The sequence below is a fragment of the Lacerta agilis genome, chromosome 6 (assembly GCF_009819535.1).
Source record: "Lacerta agilis isolate rLacAgi1 chromosome 6, rLacAgi1.pri, whole genome shotgun sequence".
In the NCBI taxonomy this organism is placed as follows: domain Eukaryota; kingdom Metazoa; phylum Chordata; class Lepidosauria; order Squamata; family Lacertidae; genus Lacerta; species Lacerta agilis.
The window spans coordinates 35424602-35452343 of record NC_046317.1 but is presented as its reverse complement, the minus strand read 5'-3'; the positions used below and the strand labels follow the sequence as shown (position 1 = coordinate 35452343).

General features: G+C 42.6%; 1 protein-coding gene across 10 annotated transcripts in view; it reads right to left on the bottom strand.

The window, feature by feature from the left end:
• Positions 1-27742, bottom strand: part of DOCK7 (dedicator of cytokinesis 7) — a 118602-nt gene that overhangs the window by 13839 nt on the left and 77021 nt on the right. For 3 of the 10 annotated variants that reach the window (XM_033151918.1, XM_033151924.1, XM_033151925.1), the window contains 20 exons: positions 26266-26361; positions 24887-25027; positions 24605-24718; positions 23786-23956; positions 22521-22660; positions 20504-20673; positions 18602-18756; positions 17095-17277; positions 15870-16005; positions 14365-14461; positions 13884-13901; positions 11045-11141; positions 10684-10818; positions 10269-10421; positions 8213-8371; positions 7457-7557; positions 7174-7366; positions 6088-6231; positions 4608-4739; positions 2878-2892 (listed from right to left, as the gene is read on the bottom strand). In XM_033151918.1, the coding sequence (XP_033007809.1) occupies positions 2878-2892; positions 4608-4739; positions 6088-6231; positions 7174-7366; positions 7457-7557; positions 8213-8371; positions 10269-10421; positions 10684-10818; positions 11045-11141; positions 13884-13901; positions 14365-14461; positions 15870-16005; positions 17095-17277; positions 18602-18756; positions 20504-20673; positions 22521-22660; positions 23786-23956; positions 24605-24718; positions 24887-25027; positions 26266-26361 (2550 nt within the window). The remainder of the gene's footprint in view (positions 1-2877; positions 2893-4607; positions 4740-6087; positions 6232-7173; positions 7367-7456; positions 7558-8212; positions 8372-10268; positions 10422-10683; positions 10819-11044; positions 11142-13883; positions 13902-14364; positions 14462-15869; positions 16006-17094; positions 17278-18601; positions 18757-20503; positions 20674-22520; positions 22661-23785; positions 23957-24604; positions 24719-24886; positions 25028-26265; positions 26362-27742) is intronic. The other 7 variants (XM_033151922.1, XM_033151923.1, XM_033151928.1 and 4 more) reach the window with 3 other exon arrangements.

The window sequence follows — 27742 nt, the reverse complement described above, 5'->3', positions numbered from 1 at the left end:
AGTCAATAATGCCACGTTTTTCATTGCAGTGAAATGGCTAACCCAGCATTTGAATTCGTAACATCAGAGTTGAAGAAGCCATAAGGCCTAAGTTCAACCCCCTTTTCATGAGGAAAAACCAAGAACATTTAACTTTAGGTGTTAGCTGGGAAGTTTTTTCCATACAAACCTAATTGGGATTGATTTGTGTGGCGTTTCATAAACCTCTGAGCTGGCATAAGTCATTGGTAAAATGAAATTATTGGGGGATGCCATGGGAGTTTAAAAAAAACCAAACACCAACAACTTAGTAGGAACTTACCACAACAGACAATAGTAAAAGTGGGGAGGAGGATCAGCAACCAGGGCAATAGAGGAGAAAACAGAAAGTATTTTGATTAGGGAAAATCCAAAACAAATAAGCAGCATTTGGCAGCAAATAAACAAAACAAAAAAGTATTTTAAAAACTGGAACTGGGTAAATAACATGCAATGGGTATTAAAAGGCCACACAGAAGGAAAATGTCCAGCAAGAGGAAAGTTCAAGTGCAAAGCAGTGGACAAGAACATAAACCATGGGTGTGTTTTACCATGCAATAGAACATTACTGAATAATGTTAAAATTGTAACTGATGACAGGATATACTTCAGGGGTCGATTTAGCATCACACACATTGATCAGAAAAGATGCTCACAGGCTGTCGTCCCATTAATGGAACAGCCACAAACTGCCTTTTGCCATGGTTTTGTGCCAATTTTAACACCACCAGGGAAACCTTTTGGGGGGAGGTGAATCATGGTGCAGTTGACAGAAGCAACCAAACTGTATGGGTGCCACTTCAAGCAAGTGCTTGAGCTAAATGGAGAGTCTATGTGACATGAACTTTGCCTTTCAGTTAAAGTGGGCATTGTAAAAGGCTGCACATGCTTGGGCCTGCTCCCAGATGGTACAAAAATGCACACCGGCACCAAAACTGATTTTGGGTCCCCAAGCCTCTCGTTGCAGATGGCAGGTCATGGAATTAGCACTCTTGATATTACATGCCTTGATGATGTTTTGACTTGTCTGTAATTGCTCTTCTGAGCCAAAGCTCTAAACAAGAGAGCCGGACTCTTATCTGATAGAGCAACATAGTCAGAGAAAATCAGAAGCAGAAATCAGCACTTGTACAGCTTTTGGTGAGGTGGAATCCAAAAACTATTCACATATTTACCAACAACAACAGAATGCAAAACACACACATTTCAGCTACGTACCGAATTCTTAAAATTCCTTACAAAATTGGTCTGCGTTGGTGTATATAAAATATATGTATTTGGAGACACTTCTATTGTTTTTAAATGAGGATGGAGGTTTGATTGGTACATATTAGACACAACTGTAAGGAAATTAGAGGTACTCGAGTCCCACTGAATTCAGAAGGGCTTACATACTTAAGTGTCCTGTACCACCAATTATTTCAATGGGAATCTGAGTTTGGATGAGTTCAGACAGAGCTTTATCCCATGGTTAACATAAGCCAGGGTTTCTAAACCAAAAGCACACCATGGCTTATTAGCATATTTTGCTTGTGGTTAATAAACCATGATTAAGCTGCTGGGCGGGGTTCAGGCGAGAAAATGTCTTAGTGTTATGCGCAAACCATGCCACTCTCAAAAATGTGCCTGTCCTGCGGCAAAAAATGAAGGTGTCAGCGGTCAAACTTATCTATTTATAGTCTTGGATATTTGTCGCAGTATTTTCCATTATAACAATTCCCAACAGATAGCCATCTTTGGCTGTTGCAGCAAAAAGAACAAAGAATCTTGAGACGTCTGAAAAATATATGTGCAAGTCTTTAAGGGGCATGATCATCTAAAAGGCAGTTGGGCTGGAAATTTGCTCAGTATGATGGGCCATATTAGAACCATATCATTAACTTCCAAACAGCTAATCAAATAACACAAAATGGGTCTTTCTGCTTTTTGTCAAAGTCTGGGCACTAACCACAACTCTCAAAGGCAGAGTTCTAAGGTTTCGGGAGGTAGTGCACAGTCCAGGAAGCAAGGGAACTGTACAACCTCTAAGTTTGCTTCATGAAGCTTAGGAAATCTTCCCAGCCAAACAAAGGCTGAGGCAGAGTCCCTATTTCATATAATTCTCTGTAAACCCTCCCCCTGTCCATGGGATGATGAAACTGGCATTCTTATACAAGCCAGGGCAAGGTTGGTGGGTTGTATCTCCCACAAGATCTTCAATGATTATTTTCATGGTTTGGGTTCAGACATACATCAGAATCAGCTGTATTAGGTCACTGAAAAGCTGCAGAGGAATTTGAATTTTGTACACCACAGAATCAAAACAAAGGACTCTATATTGGCACACAGTTGAAGCCCATGACCTAATTCTTAAGAGATCTGAGAGCTGGGACTAAACTGAAGTTCATTTCACTCTTGCTCAGAGTTTAATGTAGCAGAAGAGTATTAATACTACACTTATACGTTAGGGTACGAGGGAACGTCTTTGTAACGGGAAACAGTTTTTTGCATTCAAGGTCTTTGAGCATTAGAACTTAAATCGACCCCTGTGTTGGGGGGTGAAAATATGGTAGGAAGAAATGGTATTCTGTGTCAATATTGATGAGAAATGGAATTCAAAAATAACAAACTAGTGATGGTAAAAAGTGGCTCATTCACCAAAGAACCTCATTAGTGTCGTAATACAAATGCATTCATGCACTACCTAAATTGTCTAAAATGACCACAACAATTTTACTGATATTTCTTTGGTTAATTAAACAAGGTCAATAGCAGACAGCAACAGAAATACCCACAGCTAGCACATGTGGGCAAAGCATTGGCAGGAGTCATCATCAGACCAATCTATTAGTGTTCTTTACTAACTAAAACATTACCTACCTCCCAGCCAGTACTCTGTGTAATAAAAAGTAAAACAAAAAAACAAAAAACAAAAAGGTATGTCACAGGAACAAGACCAGAACTCCTTTTCAAAGGCCAAAACACAACCATCAACAATAAGTTGCTATCCACTTGAAATGGCTTAGCTGCCACACATTTAAGTTAGCCTTTCGTTTCATGGCCCAAAAGAAGCTCCATTATCGGGCGTTGGAAATCAAACGTAAATGCAAATCCTCTGGCAATCGGAAATTATTACATTGCATTCACCATTCCAGCCTGAAGTTCAGCCACTGAAACCCAGGTTAGTCCTGCTGGAGGAATTTCAGTTCCCAAGTAATGGATGGCAATGTTCATTTTGTGTCATTGTTGCTTATATCCATAAAGCAAAATGCAAACCATTCTTCATTTGTGCTTGAGCTCCAGTTAAAAATAATCACATGGCACAACCAGTTGTCCAAACAGTATTTCCCTGCTAAATTCAGGAAGTAAAAATGTAACCAAAATGGAAAATAATAGCCTTAATCTAGCAGAGCCTCTGGAGGTCCTGCACAGATGCAAATGCCCTCATTTATCAGGATATGACCAAGAGCTGGCTGCAATTTTGTGCCCAGCCACCCACTGTTCAGCTTCAAATCCTGGTTTCAAATGCTTAAGTGAGAATGCTTAACATTACCTTTCATGTTAATTAACCATGGTTAAATTCAGCTGGCGTTAGCCTGAACTGCCTGGGAATATGCCTTGGTTTTGTTTAGAGTCTAATCTTATCCCAGCTGCTGTGGGGTCAACTTGCCCTTGTTTTGGCCCCCCCCCCCACACCACAGAAAATTTAGCTGTTGCGTTCATCAACATGGAAGAAGCCAGACCGCATTGAGTCACATGCTCTTCTCTCGGTATCCCGGTGTGCTGCATGAATGTCTGTAGAGAGGGGTCCTTCGTCTCTATAGCTATACATGCGGAAACCCCGTCCCACCCCAACATTCGTGCTGTAGATGCAGACAACATGGTAGGGCACAGACTGGAGTGTGTGAGATGGGAGAGCGCTGCTTGCAGCAGCCTCACTTTTTCTTCCCTTCTTGATGAACATGGGAGCTTTAATGCCTCCACTGGGCTCTTCTCTTGGCCCATGGAGCCATCTTTCAGTGACACTTCCAGCCCACTTCTCCACACCCAAAAGTAGGATCATCCATCACTACACAGCCTCTACAATGCAGGTCACGGTTTGCACAAGCAGAGAGATGTTGCAGCACCAAAAAAGAGACACCTGCCAAACAGGTAGCTCAAAATGCAAAAGAGTAAAATTAAATCCCCAGGCTGTCCAGCTATATATAGCTTTGGGCTGCAATCTTATACCTGCTTACTTACAGCTAAATAACTCAATGGGAGTAAACAGGACTGCAGTATAAAAACACCTTAACTACACTTTCACATGTTGTGAAGTCAGTCTCTAGCCTGGAAAACACAAGTAGGGAATGAATTTGTAGTACACTACATGATAGGGACTTGACTTAGGTGAAAGGCTCTGGAAAAATTAGGACTGATCTGACTGCTCTCTTTTCCAAGTTTTGCTGTTTTTTTTACACTTTGCAATATTGTCCACAAGGTCTCCATATTTTGAATGCTTTGGTGACCTGGAAATTAGCTGCCATTGAGGTTTCAATGTAACTTGAAGGGGAAATGACACAAATACTTTTAAGGATCTCCGCGCTGTAAGCAAGAGCCCAAGTCATTACCTGATGAACTATTTTGGTGAATGCTTCCTGGAGTTTACCGTGAATTGTGGCTAGCTTCTTGGCATCTCTGTTAGCTTCATGAATTGGAATGAGGATTTTGTAAACCTCGTTGACTGCTTCGTACATGCCAGCCTACAAAACAGTGTCAATGTCAGGCAGTTCTATCAATTCATCAAAAAAAAAAAAAAAAAACCAGACATGCAGCAGCCTGAGTACAATATGTTATTAAAATGCTTATATTACAATAATGAAATTAAAACACTTGCTTGGGATTATTTGGTTACTGATGTGGAATAAGTAATGCATGATATAAGTATTAGTCATGTGTTAGACCTGTGCAAATGTACATTTTGCCAAAAGTTTGCAAGACTCCGTGCATCAAAGGCCAATTTAACTTGATGAACACTGATATAAGACTGCCGGCTCATGCGCTGGTCCATGTATGAAGGAAGCAGCTAACAGCCTATGTAGCAGCTGTGCTGGGATGCCAGCATGTTTGCTCCAGCCCATGGAATGAGAGCCTTTTTAAAGATTATATAAAACTGTGTTCCAATCCAGAGACAGAAGCTTCCTAAAACTACATGGTAAAGGCCAACCTTGATGACACAGAAATTTGAGGAACTGTAGCGCTGAACAAGGTTTCATAGCAACTTCTGAATGCACATTCCAATTGGATCATGACTTAGCACAGCATGTTGGAGAACCAGCTCAGCCATGATCACAATGGCACAAAATATGTGGGCTGGTTCACAAGCAACTTGAGGCAATGCTGCTGCCACTTAAACAACTGAATTCAGTGCAGCTAAGCAGCTGAAATGCAAATACTGAAGCTTCTATACTTTGGATCGTGCATTTGAGTTGCGCCCAGTGTATTCAAGCCAGAGGTTTCTATGTCCACATCCCTCCCTCTCTCTCCATTCAAACAAACAAGAGGCTTTATCACAGCTCAAGAACACTTGAGAAGAATGCCAAGCAGAGCAGGTGAGAGGTGGAGTCCAGGGGGAGGGGCCACGGCATGATAACGGGCGTGGCCTGGGGAGAATCCAGAGGCCTGCATTTGGCCCTCAGGCCTGTGGTTCCTCACCCCAATGCAGGGCACTGATTGTATATACTATGCCAGTGTTTTTCAACCTTTTTTGGGCAAAGGCACACTTGTTTCATGAAAAAAATTACGAGGCACACCACCATTAGAAAATGTTAAAAAATTTAACTCTGTGCCTATATTGACTATATATAAAGTAATTTTTCCATTTTTCCCACGGCACACCAGGCAACATCTCGCGGCACACTAGTGTGCCGCGGAACAGTGGTTGAAAAGCACTGTACCGCGGCACACTAGTGTGCCGCGAGATGTTGCCTGGTGTGCCGTGGGAAAAATGGAAAAATTACTTTATATATAGTCAATATAGTGGTTGAAAAACACTGTACTATGCAACCATAAGGGAGTACTGTACTAAATACATGTATTAAACTCTTCTACCATGGAGAAAGAGGCTGCAGCTTGCTCCAGCAATCCAACCAGACCTGCTTCAGTAAAATACTTTCCAGAGCATATTCCTTCTTCATCTGGCGATACGACATCATCAGAAACTGCAGATTCTTCCAGGACGTTTGAGGAGATGTTCTGAGGAAATATATAACGTTTACTTTCAGCAGTTACAGTTGCAGAAACACTGAAAAAACAACTATTTAAAATTCATTCGTCACCAGGTTCAGGCAATGCTCCGCTGCAAAGTCTGAAACCAAAGTAGCTTCCATTCTGCCGAAGTCCTACTCTAATGAAACATAGTAACGTGTAATTAAACTTTAGCTTTTTGTTTTTGCTATGCAGAATGTTAATTTGAAATATATGTTTACCCACAAGATGTTCTTTTTTTGGGGGGGGGGAGCCACTGTACCAAAGACCCATCCTCTTTGAGGATAATTCTTACTTTAGGAATTATTGGGCAAGTAAGCAAGTAGGAGGGATGCAGGTGGCACTGTGGGTTAAATCACAGAGCCTAGGGCTTGCTGATCAGAAGGTCAGCGGTTCGAATCCCCGCAATGGGGTGAGCTCCTATTGCTCGGTCCCAACTCCTGCCCACCTAGCAGTTCGAAAGCACGTCAAAAGTGCAAGTAGATAAATAGGTACCGCTCTGGCAGGAAGGTAAATGGTTTTTCTGTGCACTGCTCTGGTTCGCCAGAAGCGGCTTTGTCATGCTGGCCACATGACCCGGAAGCTGTACGCCGGCTCCCTCGGCCAGTAACACGAGATGAGCGCCGCAACCCCAGAGTTGTCTGCGACTGGACCTAATGGTCAGGGGTCCCTTTACCTTTAAGCAAGTATGGCAAATTCCTTTGTACATGGCCAGAATTAATAATAGAAAGAGCTTTTAGCTAATGTACCTCCAATGTATTGTACCAGCAGCCAAAGTGGAGCAATGCAATTATATCACATGGATTTTTGGAAAATGTTCTTTTAATATAAACAACGCTATGTTTTTTTTTGGGGGGGGGGAGCTTACATCATTGCTTTGTGGAAAGGCAAGAAGCCCAGCTGTGCAGTTTTGTAAACAAACAGCATTACCTGAAATGTAACACATCCTACGGGGAGATATTTCCGATCCTCAAGCATGCTCAAGTATTCAGCAACGAGCCCTGCAGAGTGGACCAAACACTGTGCAGATTCTGCGTGATTGCTTCTCTCTGAGTGTTTCCCAGCCATGTTCTGTAGCCAGGTGAGTCGTAGGTCTGGGGAATTCTGGTATCCCTTGGCAATTCTAGTTTTCAAAAACCCAGGAGAGTCACATCAGTGTACGTTTACTTACTCACATTTTCTTTAGGCAGCAGAATATCCAGTAAAACTGTACCTGTACATCAAGTCCACCAGCATCTCTGGGTCTTCTTGGTGCTCCTTCATCTTAACTGTATCAGACAGGATCATATGGAGGTTGAACACAAGATCTTGGACCTGAAATGGAGAGGGCAGGAAAAGTATCTGAAACAAATATTCTGTGCAAAACAAGTATTTGTTGGTTACTTCAAATTTTCATGACAGGAATTCAAATGCAAAAACTGCTTGCCATTTTTTTTGTTTTTTTTAAATGAATCCTGCCAGGGAGACTTCATGTTTCCCTCCAGTATTTCTATTTTGCATTCGCCGCCAGTCAATATTTGTTAATTCTGTGTTCTTATTCATTCATCCAGCAAAGTTGGACTGAATTATTTGAGTGGATGAGCAGTTTCTTAGAAATGTCCAGTAAGACTTCATTTTGGGGGGGGGGGGGTTCATTTCACCATTTAATCAAGTCTGGTTTAGAACCTTAACTCAATTATCTATTTTTTATTTTATTTTATGTGAGACATTTTTAGACCAACTTCATCAGATTGGATTTCAGAGTGGTGCAGAGTACAACACAATACAATACAAGGATTATGGGCCTTGAAGCCCCCCCCCCCCCAAATCTGATTACATTTTCATGTATCACTCCATGTTCACATTCAGGTTTTGCATCATCAGAAATTCAACATCCTATTGAATCTAAAAGCAAGTAAGCTGAAAATTGTGGGTCATAAGGAAATAAAATAACCCATACTTATCTATGTCAAGTACTATTCCTCCTAACCTGATCAGGGAATGTTGTTTCCCTTAGTTCCAGGTCCTCTTCAGCATAGGTCAAAATGGTTTTCAGAGAACGTCTCAGAAACTCCTCATTAAAATTCTGAGATGTTCCTACTAAAGATGAGAGTGACATGGTCACCTGCATTTTCACTCTGGCAAAGTTCTGAAACAAACAAACAAACAAAAAATTGTTACTGCGCCAATAACGTCAGGTGACAACACCAGCTTAATAGGCATCACAGTCCCAAACCAAAAGTACAGCAAACATGTTTGATTTTCCTGAAGGGGTCTGGTCAGAACTCCATCCATCCATCAATATGGTTAACTTATGGCTGAGTTGTTTAACTCCAGAATAGTGTTCTCCTTTAAAGACGACACAAGCCCTTTGGCCCATGTGTGACTATTCCCATTTAAAATATATGTCCCTCAATAAATTACACAAGAAAATTGGTTTTCAAATGGAAAAATCAAAACTGGAAACAGAACTGATAGAATCGAACTCTAAAAACCTTTCCAAGATGTATAATTTGTTGCTAGAGTGGCATACGAAAGACGAACTGGTTAAATCGAAAATGATAGATTGGGCGAAAGATGTGGGACATAATATTATGATGGATGACTGGGAGAGATTGTGGCAGAAAGGTATCAAATTTACCACTTGTAATAGTTTAAGAGAAAACATAATGAAAATGTTATACAGATGGTATCTAACACCAGTTAAGATAGCCAAGATGAATTCTAAAATGTCTGATGTGTGTTGGAAATGTAAGTCTACGAAAGGTACCTTTTTCATATGTGGTGGACATGTCCAGGAGTAAATGCTTTCTGGGATAAGATTTATAATGAGCTTAAAAAGGTAATGAAAGTTACCTTTAGTAAGAAACCAGAGGCATTCCTTTTGAGCATGACCAATGAAGAGATTCCCAGTCAGGATAGAGTATTTTTTATGTATGCCACAACAGCGGCTAGAATTTTATTGGCAAGAACCTGGAAGGGTGAAGAGATTCCAACAGTGGAAGAATGGCAGATGAAGTTAATGGACTATATGGAACTCGCTGAACTGACCGCAAGAATCCGAGACCAGAGGGAGGAGACGGTGTCGCAAGATTGGAAGAAATTTAAGGACTACTTACTTAAATGTGTAAAATTGAATGTTTGAGTATTTGAGCAGAATTAATTAGAAGAAATGGCTTTAGCAGATTAATGAAAGATATAATTGCTTAGAAGAAATTGGGGATGTGAATGATTTAAGGATATAAGTTTTTTTTAAGATATAGAATATAAGGGAAGATTTATATTGGATAAGTAAATTTAAAGATTATTAAGAGAGTTGGTAAAGGTTAATTGAAAAAGAAACAAAGCTACCTAAAGAATATATATGATTTTAAAGGCAGTGGAGGGAACAGGGGAAGTCCCCTGAAGTTAAAGACAAGAGAAAAAACAAAGATAGGTGTTGAGTAAGGTTTGTATGTGATTTTTCTTTGTTTGTTTGTTATTTTCTATTTTGTTTATTGTTTATCATGTATTATGTTTCTATTGTGTTTATGTCTGCGTAATGTTGTTTTTCTTACTTTGTTTATTGGAAAATAATAAAAAACCTTTAAAAAAAATAAAAATAAAATAAAATATATCTCCCTCAAAAAATCAGTGTTCCTCATTTGTCCTCTCTTGCGCCAGTTTGGATAGGCATAGCACCCCATGCTTGCAGAAACACTATACGAGGGGTGGGTATCTTCAGGCCTGAGGCCACAATGCGGACCTCCAGCCCTCTCTATCTGGTCCTCCAAACTCTCCCCAGGCCCTCACTGGCCCTGCATCACCCCCTGCGTATTTTGACTTGGATGGAATGTGTCCTTGTGTCTGGATGGAGGACAGAAAGGGGTGTGCAAGTGTGTGCAAAAGCTAGCCTACTGTACAAATCTAAAATTTAGATTCGTTGCTCCACCCACTTTTGCCTCTCGCCCTGCCCACCACTGGCATGCGGCCCTCAAAATGCTGCCCAGAAGAAAATGTGGCCCTTCGGCTGCGAAAGGGCTTTCCTGCTCCTGTGCTTTACTTACATTCCCAATCTCAAAGTTCTGCCTCATGAGGAGGTACAGGGAGGCGCTGGCATGCGAGCGTATGGTGCCGATGCTACTGCTACAGTGGCGCAGGAGTCGGAGGCATAGGTCAGCACACTGCTCCGTCTCCTCTTCAAAGAGCAGTTCTGGGAACTAGAAGGACAGCGCAAGAGACAAGCATTCAGCAGTCGTGGCTGCACCCCAAACGCCAACACAATGTTAAATTAATTGCACCACAATCATCATGGGCTCAACTTGACCCAGTTGCGCGCCCGCTCCCAGTAAAGGAGGCTATCATCAGCCGCAGTTTCCCGGCCACCACTGTGGAGGTCCAACACTTTCCAATCAGAAAACAAGCTGAATACTGAAGTGAAATTCTAACTCCGTGCTGCCCTCCCACCCTCAGGACACTCACCTTTGACACCAAGGCCCTCTGCGTAGCAAAGCAATGCTGCAGGTAAAGAGCGCTCTGGTTGCAAGCCATGCTGTGTAAAAGAACCTTCAGCACTCCGCCGAGAATGCTTTCCTTGGACTCGGTCACAGAGACCGTCTGTAACCAAAGACAATGGGAAAAAGAGAGGCAGGGAAGACAACTTTAGGGCTGTTGCGGACAGAGGCCACAGCAAATGGAAGCACTGCGAACATGTGCAATGGAGAGAGAATGGCCATTTCAGAATACACTTTCTACAGGGGGCACTGCTAGTCCTGCCTACTATCCGTTCTTCAGGCATTCAGAGCAATGGGAAGGTTGTAAAATGGCCTTTTATCATCCTCACCTGGACTACTATCTCCAAAGTATCCAAAATGATCAGATTTGCTTCGGTTGCCAAGTTGCCATCGATAAGAGCCTCGTGTTCTATCTCAGCCCGTGATCTAAAAAAGCATTACACATAAATTTTCTTTAGAGAAGCAAGGAAAAGAAACTTTTTTGTTGCAGCTGGATAAATAAGATTGCTTATCAGATAATCATCATGCTCTAACATAACACTTTAGCAGTGGGAACCACCAAAAACAGGCTCAAAACCTGGCATCACCAGCTAAAGCAGACTCCAGCTCCTATCAGAGCCCAGGCAGCATGGCCAATGGTCAAGGGCCCCTGCCTGTGATCCTAGAGATCCACCGCCAATCAAAGCAGATATTACTGGGCTGGATGGACCAATGGCTTACATGAACTTTAAGATGTAATAAAGCTAATAATGCTTGCAACAGAATAAGGAGCACACAGAGTAATAAAAGATAAAGGGAAAAAGGGAAACCACATTAGCATGTTATTGATAAGCTTGGAGTACAGTGAGAGAAAAAACAGCTGTGAGGGACCCATGGCACTCCCAATGTTGTTGGACTACAACTCCCATCATCCCTAACTGTTAGTCATAGTGGCCGAATCCAATGGGAGTTGGGATCCACTGACATACGAAGGACCACAGTTTCCCCATCACTTGTTTAAAGAGATGTTACTTTAACAGCTGAGATAGTGTGGGTGTCAGAAATATATATGTGTGTGTGTGTTTGTATTTTACAGGAATCTGATGAGAAGCCTGAAGATAAACTGAAACCACGGCACTGTTAAAATTTTTCAGTGGGATTGTTGCACTTGCTGAGTTTGTAGGAAATTATGTTCTCCCCAAATCTTCTATTCAGAAGGTTGCTTGGGTCCCTACTGTGGCATGAGGCAAAAGCCTACTAAAAAAGAAGAGACTTTCAACAGCATTTTGTGATGTGGAATGGGGCTGCTCTTCAAAGAAAACTAGCCCACTGGATGGACAAACTGAGACCAGGTCTCAGGAAGCCCTCTTCTCTCAAGAAACCAAGAATATAACCAGGGACTTTCTTCCAGGCAAAATATGTGCACTATCGCTGATCTGTGGCTCCTCCTGGACATGTCTGAGTTTGCGCAACTGAAGTAGTTCTTTTAACCCTAACTAACATGATTTGTATATATCCTCCCTTTCATAAAATTATGGGTTCTTTCCCTGCTTAGCCAAATGGTGCCCACAGTTTCTTCATGAAAGCCAAAGGATCAAAATTACAAAGTGTGCAGCAGAAACACAGTTTGGTAAGGAGAACTAGGGCTACACTGAAGAAAATGAGTATCTTTTTATTCATCTTTACATCAGTGAAGACAGCATGGCACTTTATAATGTGAACACATGGTGGCGCTAAGAGAATAAATTTCTGGCCAACATTACTAGGTAGTAGGTACCAGTGGAAATGTCTATATGTGATGTATGAAACGTCCTGCTGATGTCCTGCTGTGCTATACTGCACCATAATGCTTCCCAAAAGCCAGCAATGATCTGTCATAAATGGTAGCAGTACATGCTACCGTATGCACCAATCTGGAGCAGACAATATGCACTGCTAGCAACAGACCAACTAACATCATTTTTACTGGTGCAGTGTGTGTGTGTGGGGGGGGACATTGCTGAAAAAGTGGAATTTAGTCCTAATTATTCCACTTGACTTCCATTGAAGTATGTGTTGGAAGCTGCCCAGAGTGGCTGGGGCCACCCAACCAAATGGGCAGGGAATGATAATAAACTAATAATAATAATTCATTCTGTCAATACTAGCTGCCTGCTAAAAATCCTACTAGGAGCATCAAGCTCCTCCTCCCCTCCAGTTCTGTGTGGGATGTGTGTGTGTGTGTGTGTGTGTGCGCGCGCACGCGCAAGGGCAACTTCTATTGCAGTCCTTGCATGAAGAGAAAGCTTCTGTAGAGCCTGGAGATGGCAGGGCTTGTACCTGGGACCTTACTACATGCAAAGCATATGCATTACCACTGAGTCATGCCTTTCCCATATTTTACCACATTTATTTCTGAGCCAGACAGAGCCTTTGGCAGAAAAGGAGAAAGCTGTCCAGGAGCCCAAAACATGGTGATGCATCAGCAGGCTGGACTGAGATCTTGCACAAGGATGAACATCTCCAGGGCTAAATCTGTATTAAGGGCACTGTCCATACGCTCACACTGTTCTAGGCAAAAGTGAATTGTACAGAAGGCAGTGAATGCCCTGGTCTGTGCTGCAAAGCTTTTGAAAAGGAGAGTGCTCTAGAATTCTTAAAAGGAGTTCTACAGATCTCTAGGTTGTTCCTTCCTCCAGTTTATACACCATGTGACCTTCTTGCATTTCGGCTGCTTTTTTTTTACCCGGACCAAATTAAGACTACATCAAAAAGACACAATTCTTTTGCAACGTTTTGGACTGTCAGGGAACTGCAATTTTCACACCAAAGTTCAGACGTGCCCAGCGCTATGGGAGCAGCATATACACACACACCTTCACACTTCACAGCCAAGTCATGTTGCAAAAAACAAACAAACCCACAGACCTTCTGCAAAGCACCTCAGACAAACAAAACCTGCACTCAGAGCCTTATTAAAAGACAAAAAGCATGCCAAGCAAAGCTGCAACCGTAAGTCCTACACCTAACCAACACCCCACCCCAACCACTTCAAACCCCAGCAGGCACTCATACAACAAAAGGAACCACTGAAGTCACAGGAAGGCATACAAAGCTGCTGCCAAGCGCCAAAAGCCAGAATTGCAATAGCAAAAGTACAAACGCACAACGGGGGGAATTAAACACAGCAGTACACCAGTGCTACAGTACCTGGCTGGTTTGTGGCTTCTAAAAACACAGCACATGTGGGAAAAATAATCAAAGTGATGGATTAGGGTAGGAGAGGAGTCAGCTTGGAGAACTCCAGAATGCTCTAATGGAGTAAGTGACCGATGGCACGTATGCAATTACACCTACTTACTCTTGGCTGCAACTTAAAGCATCCTATAGCAGTCTTTATCAGTGCATAGGTCATCTTCCCCTTACAACACAATCCTATACAAGTCTAGTCAGGAGCAAGTCCCGTTGAGTTTAATGACACTTACTACCAGGGAAGTGGGTGTAGGATTGCAACCTCCTTTTCTTTTAAATAAACAACACATGTGTGTGATAGTGCTACTCTTATGAGGTTAGTCCTCTCTCAGTTCAGGTCCAGACCTGCTCATACTGTGGCCTGCTAAGCTTCAAAGGAGCAAGGCAGTCCCTATCTTGGCCATTCCAACGTTAAAATGTTTGGGTAAGGTAGCATTACTTGTCAAGTTTTTCCGTGTTCTGTCGCCAGTGAGTCATATCCTTTCTCCATCTCAGGTTCTCTTGACTTCCAAAGGCACTCCCGGAAGGACTTCTTTCTGCCAAGCAAAGGTTTTAAAAAATTGCTTTTAACTTCTTTTTTTATCTATGACTGCTGTGTTTGACGAATTAAATGAGGTATCATGACTACACCCTTCGCACACAAGGAATGGTTTAACCTCACATTAAATGATTATCGCACTTCAAAATTAATTATCATCAGTGTTGACTAATCCTTTCAATACAAAATGAACCAGCTTCCAAGCAAACGTGTGAGTAAATCAACACTATCTACCAAAACAGGAGAAGGAAACCTTTTTCAACTGGAGGGCTACATTCCTCCATAAACACCCTTCCAGGGGCCACACACCAGGGGCGTACCAGGGGCCTGAGAAAAAAGGGGGCTGGGCAACAGATGTAACATTTCCCTTTGTACATTAGGCTACATTTCAGTCACACGCACACAAAATGTGGAGGAGAGACGCTGGTTTTACACATACACACCTCCATCCAAATAGTAAGAGGAACCATCAAAATGCAAGGACACTCAATGAGGTGTGGAGTACAGTCAGTGAGGGCCGGGGTCCTGAAAGGGGCATCACCTGGAGAGAGTCTTGAGGGCCAAATATACAGGTTTGAAGAGCTATATTTGGCCCTCGAGTCTGAGGTTTGTTCTATCTTATTAACACTATCAGGATAGTTTGTTGTTGTTGTTGTTGTTGTTCAGTCGTTCAGTCGTGTCCGACTCTTCGTGACCCCATGGACCAGAGTACGCCAGGCACGCCTATCCTTCACTGCCTCTCGCAGTTTGGCCAAACTCATGTTAGTAGCTTCAAGAACACTGTCCAACCATCTCATCCTCTGTCGTCCCCTTCTCCTTGTGCCCTCCATCTTTCCCAACATCAGGGTCTTTTCTAGGGATTCTTCTCTTCTCATGAGGTGGCCAAAGTACTGGAGCCTCAACTTCAGGATCTGTCCTTCTAGTGAGTACTCAGGGCTGATTTCTTTGAGAATGGATAGGTTTGATCTTCTTGCAGTTCAGGATAGTTTACTATTCATAAATTCAAGACTAGCTCAGTATCAAGGAATGTTGCATCGTTGACTCCAGAGGGCTCCATTGCAGAGGGCCCAGTACAACCAATGTTTCCCCTGCTGTGTCAGAGTCAAGGACTGCTGGCATGGGGCAGCTTTCATGAAAAGTGGACTGAATCACTGCTCCTATGCAGGACTCAGTCGGAGGCTGACTGCTGCTGAAGCAACATCCAAGCTCTGCCTCCTTCTGGCATTCAGCCTGAGCCTGCACAAGGCAGATTTGCTTTGCTTGGCCTGCCTTCTCACTGCAGAGGTCAATGCTTGCAGCAGGACTGCGGCCGCTCTCCCTATCCATCACACAGAGCCGCCTTAGCATAGTGCATGAAGGGGGCTTACCATTTCAGCCCCTTCTGTCAGGGGAAAGCGTCAACTTACCCAGCTGTCCCCTGCTTCGCCGCACCATTTCTTGCCTCGCCCCGATGCTGCCAAGTATAGCCTCTTCAAGCTTGGCTCTCATGTCTTTTGACTTCTTAAACGTCAGGCTGTTCATTCTTTCAAACACTTTCTTACCCTGAACAGTTCACAAGAAAGAGGATAGAACATGAAACAAGAGTCAGCCGTTTTTAAAAACATAGAAAGCCCATTATAATCTAATATACAAATAAAGCAAATTATTTAGAATGCAGTACAGTGGTACCTCCGGTTGTGGATGGGATCTGTTCTGGAGCTCTGTTCGGATCCCGAGGTTTCCGCGACCAGAGGGACCGCTTCTGCACATACACACGTGGCAAAAACCCGGAAATATACATCCGGGTTTGCTGCTTACGTATCCCAAAGTTTACGTAACCGGAGGGATATGTAAGCGGAGGTACGACTCTATAAGGCAGCTTCTTATCTCTAACACAGAATTCGCAGTATCCACAAATTCTACTTTTAATCTTTCTTTTGGGGGAAGCTAAGGCAATTAAACTTGCTACAAAATCGTATATATTTCTAGCGTTCAGGGCTTTTTTTCCAGTTGGAACTTGCCGGAACTCAGTTTCAGAACTTCTCGGATGGGTGCCACTGTCATTCTAAAAGAACGAGGGAAACATTCATGGTGAGTTCCGGCACCTCGTTTTCCTAAAAAAAAATAGCACTGGTAGTGTTGATTCATCCCACATTTGCTTTCTTGCCTATACTTGGCTAATTAGAGAATTGTGAATCATGGAGAAATGTGAATCAATCAGTTGTTCCTTCAGTAAAGCAGAGAAAGACCATTCCAAGCAAACAGGGAGGAGATGGTACTAACTCACTGGCTCTCAAGAATGTTCAGTGGGTACAATCCCAACCAAGGATTGTATGCTGAGCAAAGCAGGGGCAAAGACTCCAGAAGCTCGAAAACAGGAATTTAGTTTCCCTTTCTGATGGGATCCACTTTTAACTGAGTAATGGTTGTGTGGTTCTGAATTCACGCGGCAACCATTTTGTGTGAGGGTGCTGTTCCTGACCCCCGCGCATGTTGGTGGAGCATGCATAAGCCTACCTCGCCCTGCCCCATTTTCCTGCCACTTCTAGGCTGGCAGTGACGAGCATGTGCATGATCACGCATCAATCGGAAACATATAAACTTCACTTATCAGAAAAACGTGTGAGCGTAATTGTCTCGCTGCTACTATACCTTGTATTCGAAGCAAGAAACACAGAGATAGAGCAAATCCAGTAAACGATTAAGCTGCAGCACAGAAAGGTCCGTGAACCATTTTTGTAGGACACTTTCATCAGCGTTTTTCAGGACCCACAAGAGGCAGATCAGAAGGTTCCGACTTGACTCGGCTGAAAATGTTGAATGCTGCCTATTTGTCTGAAGACACAGGAAGAACCAGTTAGAATCGAGACCACTTCTTCTGTTTGGGAATATTACTCAACCAGCTACTCTTCTGGAAGGAGTCTGGTTGAATTTTTTTTATTTATTTATTTATTTATTTATTTATTTATTTATTTATTTATTTATTTATTTGTAGTTGTGGTAGTAGTAGTAGTATGTTTTATTGTGCTTTTAATATTCTATGGGGAAGCCAAGTTATATAAATAATAAAATTATTGTAATTATTACACTGGTTTTAAGTCCTGGCATAGCCATGAAGTGGATCACTGTGAACTATAAATCACTTCAATTCTATCTATCTATCTATCTATCTATCTATCTATCTATCTATCTATAATCTACTTTCTTGAGAAATATATTTAAAAATGGAATAGAAATCCATTTAAAAATTAATTAATTAAATAGTTTAGTTAGCTTGCTACATTGTAACCATTGCTTCACACTGCTATCCTGAAGTGATTTGCAATAATGAAGTGTAAAACACACACACACAGGTGAAACTCGAAATATTAGAATATCGTGGAAAAGTCCATTTATGTAAGCAATTGTTTTCATTAGTTACTGGAGTTTAATATATGAGATAGACTCATGACATGCAAAGCGAGATATGTCAAAGCCTTTGTTTCTTATAATTGTGATGATTATGGCGTACAGCTGGTTAAAACCCCAAAGTTGAAATTGTTAATTTCGGGTTTTAACCAGCTGTACGCCATAATCATCACAATTATGACAAATAAAGGCTTGACATATCTTGCTTTGCATGTCATGAGTCTATCTCATATATTAATTATACCTTTTAAGTTGAATTACTGAAAGAAATTAATCTTTCCACGATATTCTAATTTTTCGAGTTTCATCTGTGTATGTGTGTGTGTGTGTGTGTGTGTGTGTGTTTGTGTGTGTCATCTAAAGGAGCACACAATATCCACACAGGATAGACATCAGTAGGCACCAAAATTAGGGATACTCAAACTGATTGAGCAGACCTAATGCAAGTCCTCTGAATTTTAACTAAAAATACATCCCCCCCCATGTGTTTCACAATGGAGAAGCGAGGTTTAAAATCTTGATGTGCAGCCAAAGAGTTTATTATTACACCACTATCTCCCAGGAACAGAGATAATTTTGCTGCATCGCAATCTATCTGTCACCTCCTCCCACCCACTCTCTATGTTCCGAGAGAGAGTAGTGCCATCTGTTCCATGATCAGGACTGCCACCCACTCTTGCAGCCTTGCAAACATGGGACATGCATATTTGTCTGTTCACAGGCGTTCTAGAGGAAGAACACTTCTCTGTACCGATGACGTTAGGAGAAAACTGCTGGGACGGGTGAGTTGTGGGACGGAGGTTCCTGCAATAGCCATGGCAACCGTCTGGCTTATCATGCTTCCACCCTCGCTCTCATAGTCCTCCAGTGCTGTGCAGCTTGGCCGTCCACGCTGGTTGTGGTTTTCTGTAGAGAAACAAGCCAGTCCCAATGAAGCACCCCTGCAACAAGGCTACCCCACTCCGCTACCATCCTCCCATATTTGTCCCTTAAGTATTGTTTAACTCGGAGGCTAAGCAGTACAGTCATACCTCTAGATACGAACGCTGCGTGTTGTTCATCATGGGTTGCGAACGCGCCGAACCCGGAAGTACCGGAACGGGTTATTTCCGGGTTTGGTGGTTCACACATGCGCAGAAGCGGCGCTTCAGGTTGTGCACTGCTTATGTTACGAACGGGGCTCCGGAACAGATCCCATTCGCAACCAGAGGTATGACTGTAATAACACCTTTCACACTGGACTGCAAGCGAGCAGGTAAAGCAGGTAAAGTGTCCAAGGTACACTCATAAATTATCTGGATGAAAGTGTAGCATTGCCTCTTTCCCTGGGTTTAGGATACCAACCATGCAAACAGTTTGCCAGTAGAAACATATGAACCTGCCTCATTCTATGCAGTCCAGCACTGTAGGTTTATTGTCAGGAGTTGGTATTGTCAGACAGCTCCCAAGGCTCGCGTTCTAGCTGGTGCCCCACTGTGACCCCTAGAGATCCCTATGTCAGGGCTGGTCGATTCCTCTTCACATTACCACACAAACGTCTCTTGGTCTTTATCATTTTTATTAAGAATTCACAAACAGTATTTATAAATAGTTCTTAACTTCAACTATCACTCCACAGAGTCATTCAGTTCAGATACCTTCTGAGCTCTGCTTCTCCCCTGACCAGCAACTCTCAAAAGGCTTTTCCCGCTCTTTTTCTAACCTCCTCGTGAGGACTGGCTTGTACCTCCCCTCCCCCGAGTTGGAGTCATAACTTAACCCTTGCCTCTGTGAACATTCTAACTCTCTTTCTAACTCTACTCTGACACCCTAGTTCTCCTCCTTTTCCTTGTTGCTGTTGCCTGTTCCCCTGGCCTCCTCAGGCATGCCAACAGCAACAAGAGCAAGGAGAAGGAAAAGTATACTCCTGTGCTATGGTACAAACTGGGCCCAGAGATCTAAGGCAAATGGACAGGGGATGGACACAGTGGCAGGAAAGTGGACTTCTTGCTCAAGGGCCTTTCAAAATCTGGGACCAACACTGATTCCATACAGACAATTTGTAAGGTTAGATATGCTTAGCTTAAACAGCAGAACTGTATCTTGCATTCTCAGACTGTTAAAATACTGGTGTACAGACAAACCCAACATTTCAGTCAGTGAGCCCAATCAATTACCATCTTGTATGAGGCACACTATCCACTAAATATCTTTTTCAGCAAGGCTTCGAGGGGATCTGATTAATTGGCCCAGATCTGACTGCATCTGCCATTAAAGCTCAATTGTTGTGGGTTTTACTTTTTGTTGTGCTTTATTATTATGTGATTGTATTCCAACTTGACATTACATTTTGATGAAAAGGGGTGTGTGTGTTAGAAATCTTTTAAATAAAATAAGTAAGAACTCAACAGTGATAGCAACAGGTCAGTGGAGAAGACACTGGCACACATCCTGTTCTGTGTAGCTTTGGGACTACGTGCAAAATTTTATCGCTGATGCAAACTCCTGAAGATTCAAGCACTCATTTCCTGGATGTCACTTACGAATCCCTTGGGTTGTTTTTTTAAGTTACTTTTTCAAGTGAAAGACAGCACTCAGGCAGCAACACAACATGACTGGCAGTTAATCTGCCATTTTTCTTAATGCAAAAGGGAAAAAATAGCATACGAAATACCTGTGAAATCATACAGCTGGGGCACACTCTCCATGATCACACCAATCAGAGGCAGGTACAGTGTAGCCACCCGGGCCTTTACCTGTGGGTCAGAGTACCGTGGGTCGGAGTCATGGCTGGACAGCAAGTTGTGTACCATGTTGATGACTTTCTTGTGCAATCCAAACAAACTGTTAAGATACGAGTAGGGTTGGAAGGATTAGTTAATAGTTTTAGAGCAGATAAGACTTGGTAAACACACACCTACACCAACACGCTCACCGATACCGCATTTGTCTGTGTGTGCAGTGTGTTTTACAGTTGCACACCTGTATTAAAAGATGCCAGCGTTTTGTCACCTGCAGTAAAGTGGTAAATGAATCACGGTCATGGAGCTGGCAATTTCATGGCCCCTGGTTCATATGCAAACCCTTTAACATTAGCCAAGTGGTCCTCAAACATGTATTCAGCTCCCACCACCTTTGCAGCAGCTAAAGGTGTGAACAAATTTTACAGATGCTTCTTTCTCTCCTGTCTCCACACAGGTCAAATGCTTTTCAGTCAACCAGCATAGTGAAAGTAATGGGTCAATAAGCAGAAGGACGACCGATGGTGGTTCCCCCAAAGCAATGGGAGCAGGGGTTGCTTATCGGTGCCCCTACTGTTCCTTTTTCTTTTTCTCCTGCTGGCTATACTTAGTTGTTATGGCTTCCTTAACACTTCCTGCCTCTTTGCTCCATTTTGTAAATTTCTTATCAGACTTCTGCATCTTTGCCTTAGTTGCTGCATCCAGAATCCCTGGTGGCCACCATAACTTGTGATGATCTGAAAATGTGGCTTGCAACCTAAATGTCCACATGCTGGAGACTACACACATGCAAAGAGGTGTTTTTATTTACAAGGCACCACAACAGGCTCCCTGGGGAACTGGAAACCACATTAAAAACACAGACCTCTTATTTGCCAGATGGGATTATCTATAACATAAATGTAAGCCAATTACAGAGTTGAAGATTTGAGGGCAGGGACCAAACACTCCTGTGTAGCTGGGGTTAACGGAAACGGTTGGATTTTTAATAACCTGCATGAACACAATTAGTTTCAAAGTGGAAATTGGTGTCCAGGTCTATGGCAATCAAATCTTAGTATTACCACTCTTTGGCTGTGATCCAGAGCTCCATGCATCAATAGGGTTCTCATTGACTCTATGGGTTGTAACCTACTGAAATTAATAAACCTAAATTAGCCATGTCCATCAGCTTCAGTGGGTCTATGCTCAGCAGAACTAGCACTGAATACAATCTTGTGGTAGATGGAACACCATGAAAGTGACTATGTTTATGGAGAAGCCCATACTCTCACCCTGTATATATACATGGCTGCCTCATAATACTGATATAAAAAGGCTGCTCTGGTAGGAAATGTCTTTGGATAGCAATCAAAGCAGAGGTGCTGAGCTTGAGAGTGGCTGGGATGTGAGAAAGAGCCTGTTTCCTTTCTTTTCCCTCTAATATCACATTTGAACGCATCAAACCTCCTTTGGGGAAGGTTCTCAGGCAGGGTGGAAGGAGAAAGAACTTGCCCATGTGAAGACCACCTGGTGGAAACCCTTACACATATGGTTCTTAATTGTAAACTATATGCAGATCTCCGTCAGCAATTTCTAGATCAACTCTGTATCCCCAAATGGAAACCAGAGTTGGAGGTCATACATTTCCTGTTAATGGGGAATGATCAAGAGCTCACTAAGTTAGTGGCTAAATATCTCTATTTGGTTTTTTGTCATCAAAATACACTGCAGACATCTGTTCTCCCTGGAGACCTAGAGATGTGATGATAGACTGCTCTGCCTCCTTTCTTTTAGCAAATGTCTTGTGCCACTGGGGAAGTGGTAATTCTGTATTGATTTGTTTTGGATGTTTGTACATGGTGCCAATAAAAGGTTTGATGATGACGACATTTGAATGCAGCCCTGCTTGTGAAGCATTTTATCTCCTTTGAATTGTTCCATCCCGCCAAAAAGAATTGTGGAACTCACCCTTCTGCGTCAGGATCCAAAATGACAGTCAGCTCAGTAAGCACCAGGCCTGACAAGTAGTGCTGCTGGCGGAAAGGCACGGACAGTTCAAACATATTTGCAATCTTCTGGTCCTGGACGTTCGTCGAGAAACCAGAACTCTGTTATGGAAACAAACACCAACCTTTGTGAAGTTTTACTGTATATATTTCAGACTGCAACGTGTAGACTTCACTGTCCTCTGGACAGGTTACATTTTACAAACAGACCATTTGGGTAATCCAAATGGAGTAATTTGGAGCAACCATAAACAAGTGTCTTGTATAACATATTTAAGACTTTTATTTACAGAACTCCGAAAGACTCTGTCCACATACACTCTGCTAAGCTCTCACAAACACTGCTTTCTATTTTTCTGTATTTCCAGTAAGTGAAGCCAGAATTTTCCCAATTCATGAGCTACACCTCTGAATATAGACTCACATCCCTAGGATAATTTTTTCCCCATCCTCCTCCTCCTCCTCCTCCTCCTCCTCCTAACAACTTAAATACAAAGTCAAGGAGCATGAAATATACAAACAGTATACACAGTTACACACAGCTTAAATTATCTTCAGTACATATAGTATACCTGCTGTGAGTTATGTTTTACTGTTCCAATAATGTGCAATATTAAAATGTGAAATATAGATTTGCTTTCCGTTCACCTTGTTTAATTTGTATGCAAAAGGTAAGCTTGGTCATGAATTGCATGCGGTTCACAATTCTTCCAAAAATTGGAATTATCTGAGCATTTTGCATAGAGCATTCATGCTGCAACAACCACATGAGACAAATTCCCTCTATTTTGTGTAAAAAAACCACACAATTATTCTTCTTACGCAATAGTTGATCACAACAAGACATGAGTACCACAAGTGGAAAAAAGGTGACTGGCTCTTAATTATTGTGGTGGACACTGACCTTAGAATGCTTGGTGAGTGCTGTACTATCTAGTCCTCTGCCAGTCAACCTGGCTGGCTTTATCCAGTAAAGATAGAGGTGCTATGTGCAAAAATGATGCTTGCCTTTCCCTAGAGGACTCTCTGTTCTCCTGGTTGTCCAGCACCCATATAATTTAAAGCAAATGAGCAAATACAATTTACACAAATGAGCACCAAAGGATAACCTACATTCAAAGCAGAACAGTACTTGGAAAAGGTACCTCATTCTACAAGTGCTGCCACCGCTCACTGGGTTGTTCTTTCCCCAAGGCAAGCAATGTCTTTTCTAGGCACCCTGCTCACCTGAGATGTTGCGGAAGACACGGAAGGTGATGGGGATGCCGGGGGTGTCAACAGGCTGCACGGTAAATTCAGAGTAACATAGTGTTCATGGCTGCAGACGATGCGGAGGAAATCCAACCTCAAGGACACAAGGGTGCTCGGGTTGGGTAAGGAATAAAGCTTGGATGACACCTTGTAAAATGGGGAAAGCACAGTTAAAGAGTTACAGGCCACTAGAAGCCACTGCCGCACAAAAATTACAACTACATTAAATCCTGCATGCGGCTGATAGACTGATGACTGGCAACAGCTGACAGGACCACATAACATGTCCTGAAAGACCTACATTGGCTCCCAGTACATTTCTGTGCACAATTCAAAGTGTTAGTGTTGGTGCTGACCTTTAAAGCCCTACATGGTTTCAGCCATGTATACCTGAAGGAGCATCTCCACCCCCATCATTCAGCCCGGAAACTGAGGTCCAGCTCCAAGGGCCTTTTGGTGGTCACTTCACTGCGAGAAGTGAAGCTACAGGGAACCAGACAGAAGGTATTTTGGTAGTCGCACCACCCACCCTGTGGAATGCCCTCCCATCAGATGTCAAACTGGCCCAGTGCCCTGGTCTCTCCTGAAAATGGCATGGAACCAGCCTCAAATTGACAACTGAAAGTGAAGCTCCTGTCACTCCACCAGCCATCTGCTCTTACGAATTCTGCTCCAAAGATGAACCTTCCTTCTGCTTCTACTCTCCTTCTTTCCCCTTTCCTGCTGCAGTTTCCAAAGATTCTCTGCTTTCACCTCAAGCTACCCCACCCCACCTTTTTTATATGGAGACTTTACCTGTTTGTAGTACACCTTAGTAAGGCTGAAAACAAATCCTCTGTCCATAACAGTGAGTAGATCGTTTAGGAAGAAGGCTAAGCTAGTGTTGAGCCTTTCAATCATTTCAGTGTCCTGCATTGGGGTGGGGCAGAAGGGAATGAAAGGAAAGGAACAGAGATAAACACTGAGGCTTCATGCTAAGGCCCTGATCCAACAATCTGTCCTGCATCATCTGGAAGTTATCGTTCAGAATCAGCGGTTAAAATTTCGACAAGAGTACGGCTGAACTTCTTCCATTACCTTCTGAAATCGGGAGACTATATCACTGGCAATTGTGCTGACCAGAGCAGCTATGTCATCCATGAAGCGCTCCGGAAAACGATTCTTCCTTGGAGCATCGAGTTTGTCAGCAAAATACAAATGATGCACCATACTTTTTACCTGGAGGGAACATATATTATAAGTTGCAGTCAGTTGCAAGGGGAGAGGGTGGGGAGAGAAAAAAATCAGCCATGGATAGATAGCACTGTGATTTGATGCCTTTCCTTAAAACAAACCAGTCACAGCAATAGCTACAGATCCATCCTGTTTGGTGAGGGGCAGAATTTTCACCTCTAAACATTTCCAGGTGTTTCAAGTGGGGCAAAATACATCCTGTCCTCTCCTTTCAAATTTCTTTTTTTGTGTGTGTCCCTGCTCCCAGCCCAAACTTCTTCTTCTTCTTCTTCTTCTTCTTCTTCTTCTTCTTCTTCTTCTTCTTCGCTATGCTTGCCCTTTTTATTTATTTCTTCTTAAAATTACAGTAAAGTAGGGCCATAGCTCAATGGTACAGCATCTGATTTGCATGCAGAAGGTCCCAGGTTCAACCCCCAGGGTCCCCAGGTAGGGCTTGGTATGTACCCAGTCTGGAATCCTGGAGAACTGCTGCCAGTCAGTGTATGCAATACTGAGCTAGACAGACCAAAGGCCCGACACAATATAAGACAAGCTTCCTACATGGTGAAGTCAAACTCCCACATACCCAATCAGAAGACCTGTTCCCTGCCTTGCCACAATGCAAGAGTGAGCAATGAAACCCGGTGCTGGGGCCAAATTTTGTGGGGCCCTTGAATAAGAGCCTTTCTGTGGTATCTCCTTCCTGGGTGGTCTTTCTTCTCCCCATTCACTCCTCCTCTCACTCTGGGCCCAATCTGAACCACTGGCCAGAAGGAAGATGAAGGCTCATGGCACTGCCCACTCGGGGGAAAGCAAGTGAACATAAACAGATAGTAAATAACAGGGACTGGGCAATAGGCCCCCTCCTGGAATGTAGTCCTTGGCGGAACCCAACCATGCTGACCACCATCACCCACAGCACCTTGAACAAGATGGCTGCAGCACAGAAGGCCAAGTCATGGAGCATTCTCACAGCTGCCTTCGCAATGGGGGTGCCCCCACAAACATTTCCCTACACTCTTCTGAGCCCCTTCTGATCACTGAGCAGACTCTGCAAAACTGTTTTTGAGAAGGCGGCTGCCACCCTCCCCTCCAAGGTCCTGTCTCATCTCTAATTCACACTACCTAGCAGAATTATTCAAGGGCATTTCAAGCGTTGCACTAGCTCAAGCACCTGGGAAATCAGTGGAATTAATGTGAAACAGAAGAGAGAGAAAATTAAGCAGATTTTCTTGTTCTCTTACCATAAGTTCGAAGAAGAACCACGCTTGCTGGAGAGCTGCCTCGCGTACACTCCCACTGCAGACAACCCACTGTAAGGCCAGTTCTTCATGAAAAAGCTAGCCAGATTCAAATTCACATCTGGTATCAGTTGCATAGTAATTTTCAAACACACAATCCATTTAAAAAAAAACCACAACAGTAACAATGGACATGCAGGGTTGGTGTGGACATAATACTAAAGCATTATTAGACTTAAGAGAACAAGTCTAGCTTCCCTTAGCTCATATGATCTCTCTCTCCTTCCCCAATGCAGATATACAGAGGAGTCTGGAAGCTTTTGATTCTGTTTATTATTATTATTATTATTATTATTAAGCAAAGCTTGTTGTGTCATTCAAACATGGATGAACTGTGGTTAAGTCTTAACTATGGTTGATAGAAACAAATATGAAGTTGGCTTCTTTTCCCTAACCCTAGTTAAGATTAACCAGTTTAAGGTTTGAATGACGTATTAAACTATACTTAATCTAGAAAGTGGAAGCTTCTAGTCTCCTCTTCACAGGCATAGTGGAGAAGTGGCGAGTCCAGGGGGAGGCCAAGCTCATTCTCATAAAGCTAAATCATGGTTAAGCATTTATGTCCGAACACAGTCACAGTGAAGGATGAGAGTAAGCAAAACAATGAGTGTGAAGGGAACAGCAATGGTAAATGTGCTTTGATGAAATACTTGGGGAACAACATCAGACCACAGTGTGTACTGTGTGTGAGAAATATTTCACACCACCTTGGTCCAGAATTTTATTATCAGTGGATGTGTTGTTGTTGTTTTTTTTAAATCACTCTTTCCCTCAAAATGCTTGCTTTAGTTTTAAACATTTTGCCCAGCCTTTTCTTTACAGAATCAAGAAGAGGAGAACCTCTAAGGTACATAGGATGATACTTTACCATAGCAAATTATAATTTACTCTGTGCTTCTGGCAAAGATTATAAACATAAGGCATTAGGCTGAATAAATCATCACAAGCTTCTCTCTTCTGGTTCGTGAATTGCTGCCTTCCCTCTTGTTTTTTCTTATCTTGGCACCACAAAGGGGCATAATTGAAAGCTAATTATGTATGGATGTTTTGTTTCATTTTTAAAAATTAGGTTTTCATAAGGAAGTGGTTTATTCCTAAGACTAGGGGAGATGAGAGGGACACTACTGGAGTGAACATAATCATGCTATCACAACAAAATAAAAAAATTCCTTCCAGTAGCACCTTAGAGACCAACTAAGTTTGTTCTTGGTATGAGTTTTCGTGTGAAGAAGTGTGCATGCACACAAAAGCTCATACCAAGAACAAACTTAGTTGGTCTCTAAGGTGCTACTGGAAGGGTTTTTATTTATTTATTTTTTGTTTTGTGCTACTGGAAGGAATTTTTTATTTTGTTTTGACTATGGCAGACCAACACGGCTACCTACTTGTACATGCTTTCCCAGTTGCTTCTGACAACATG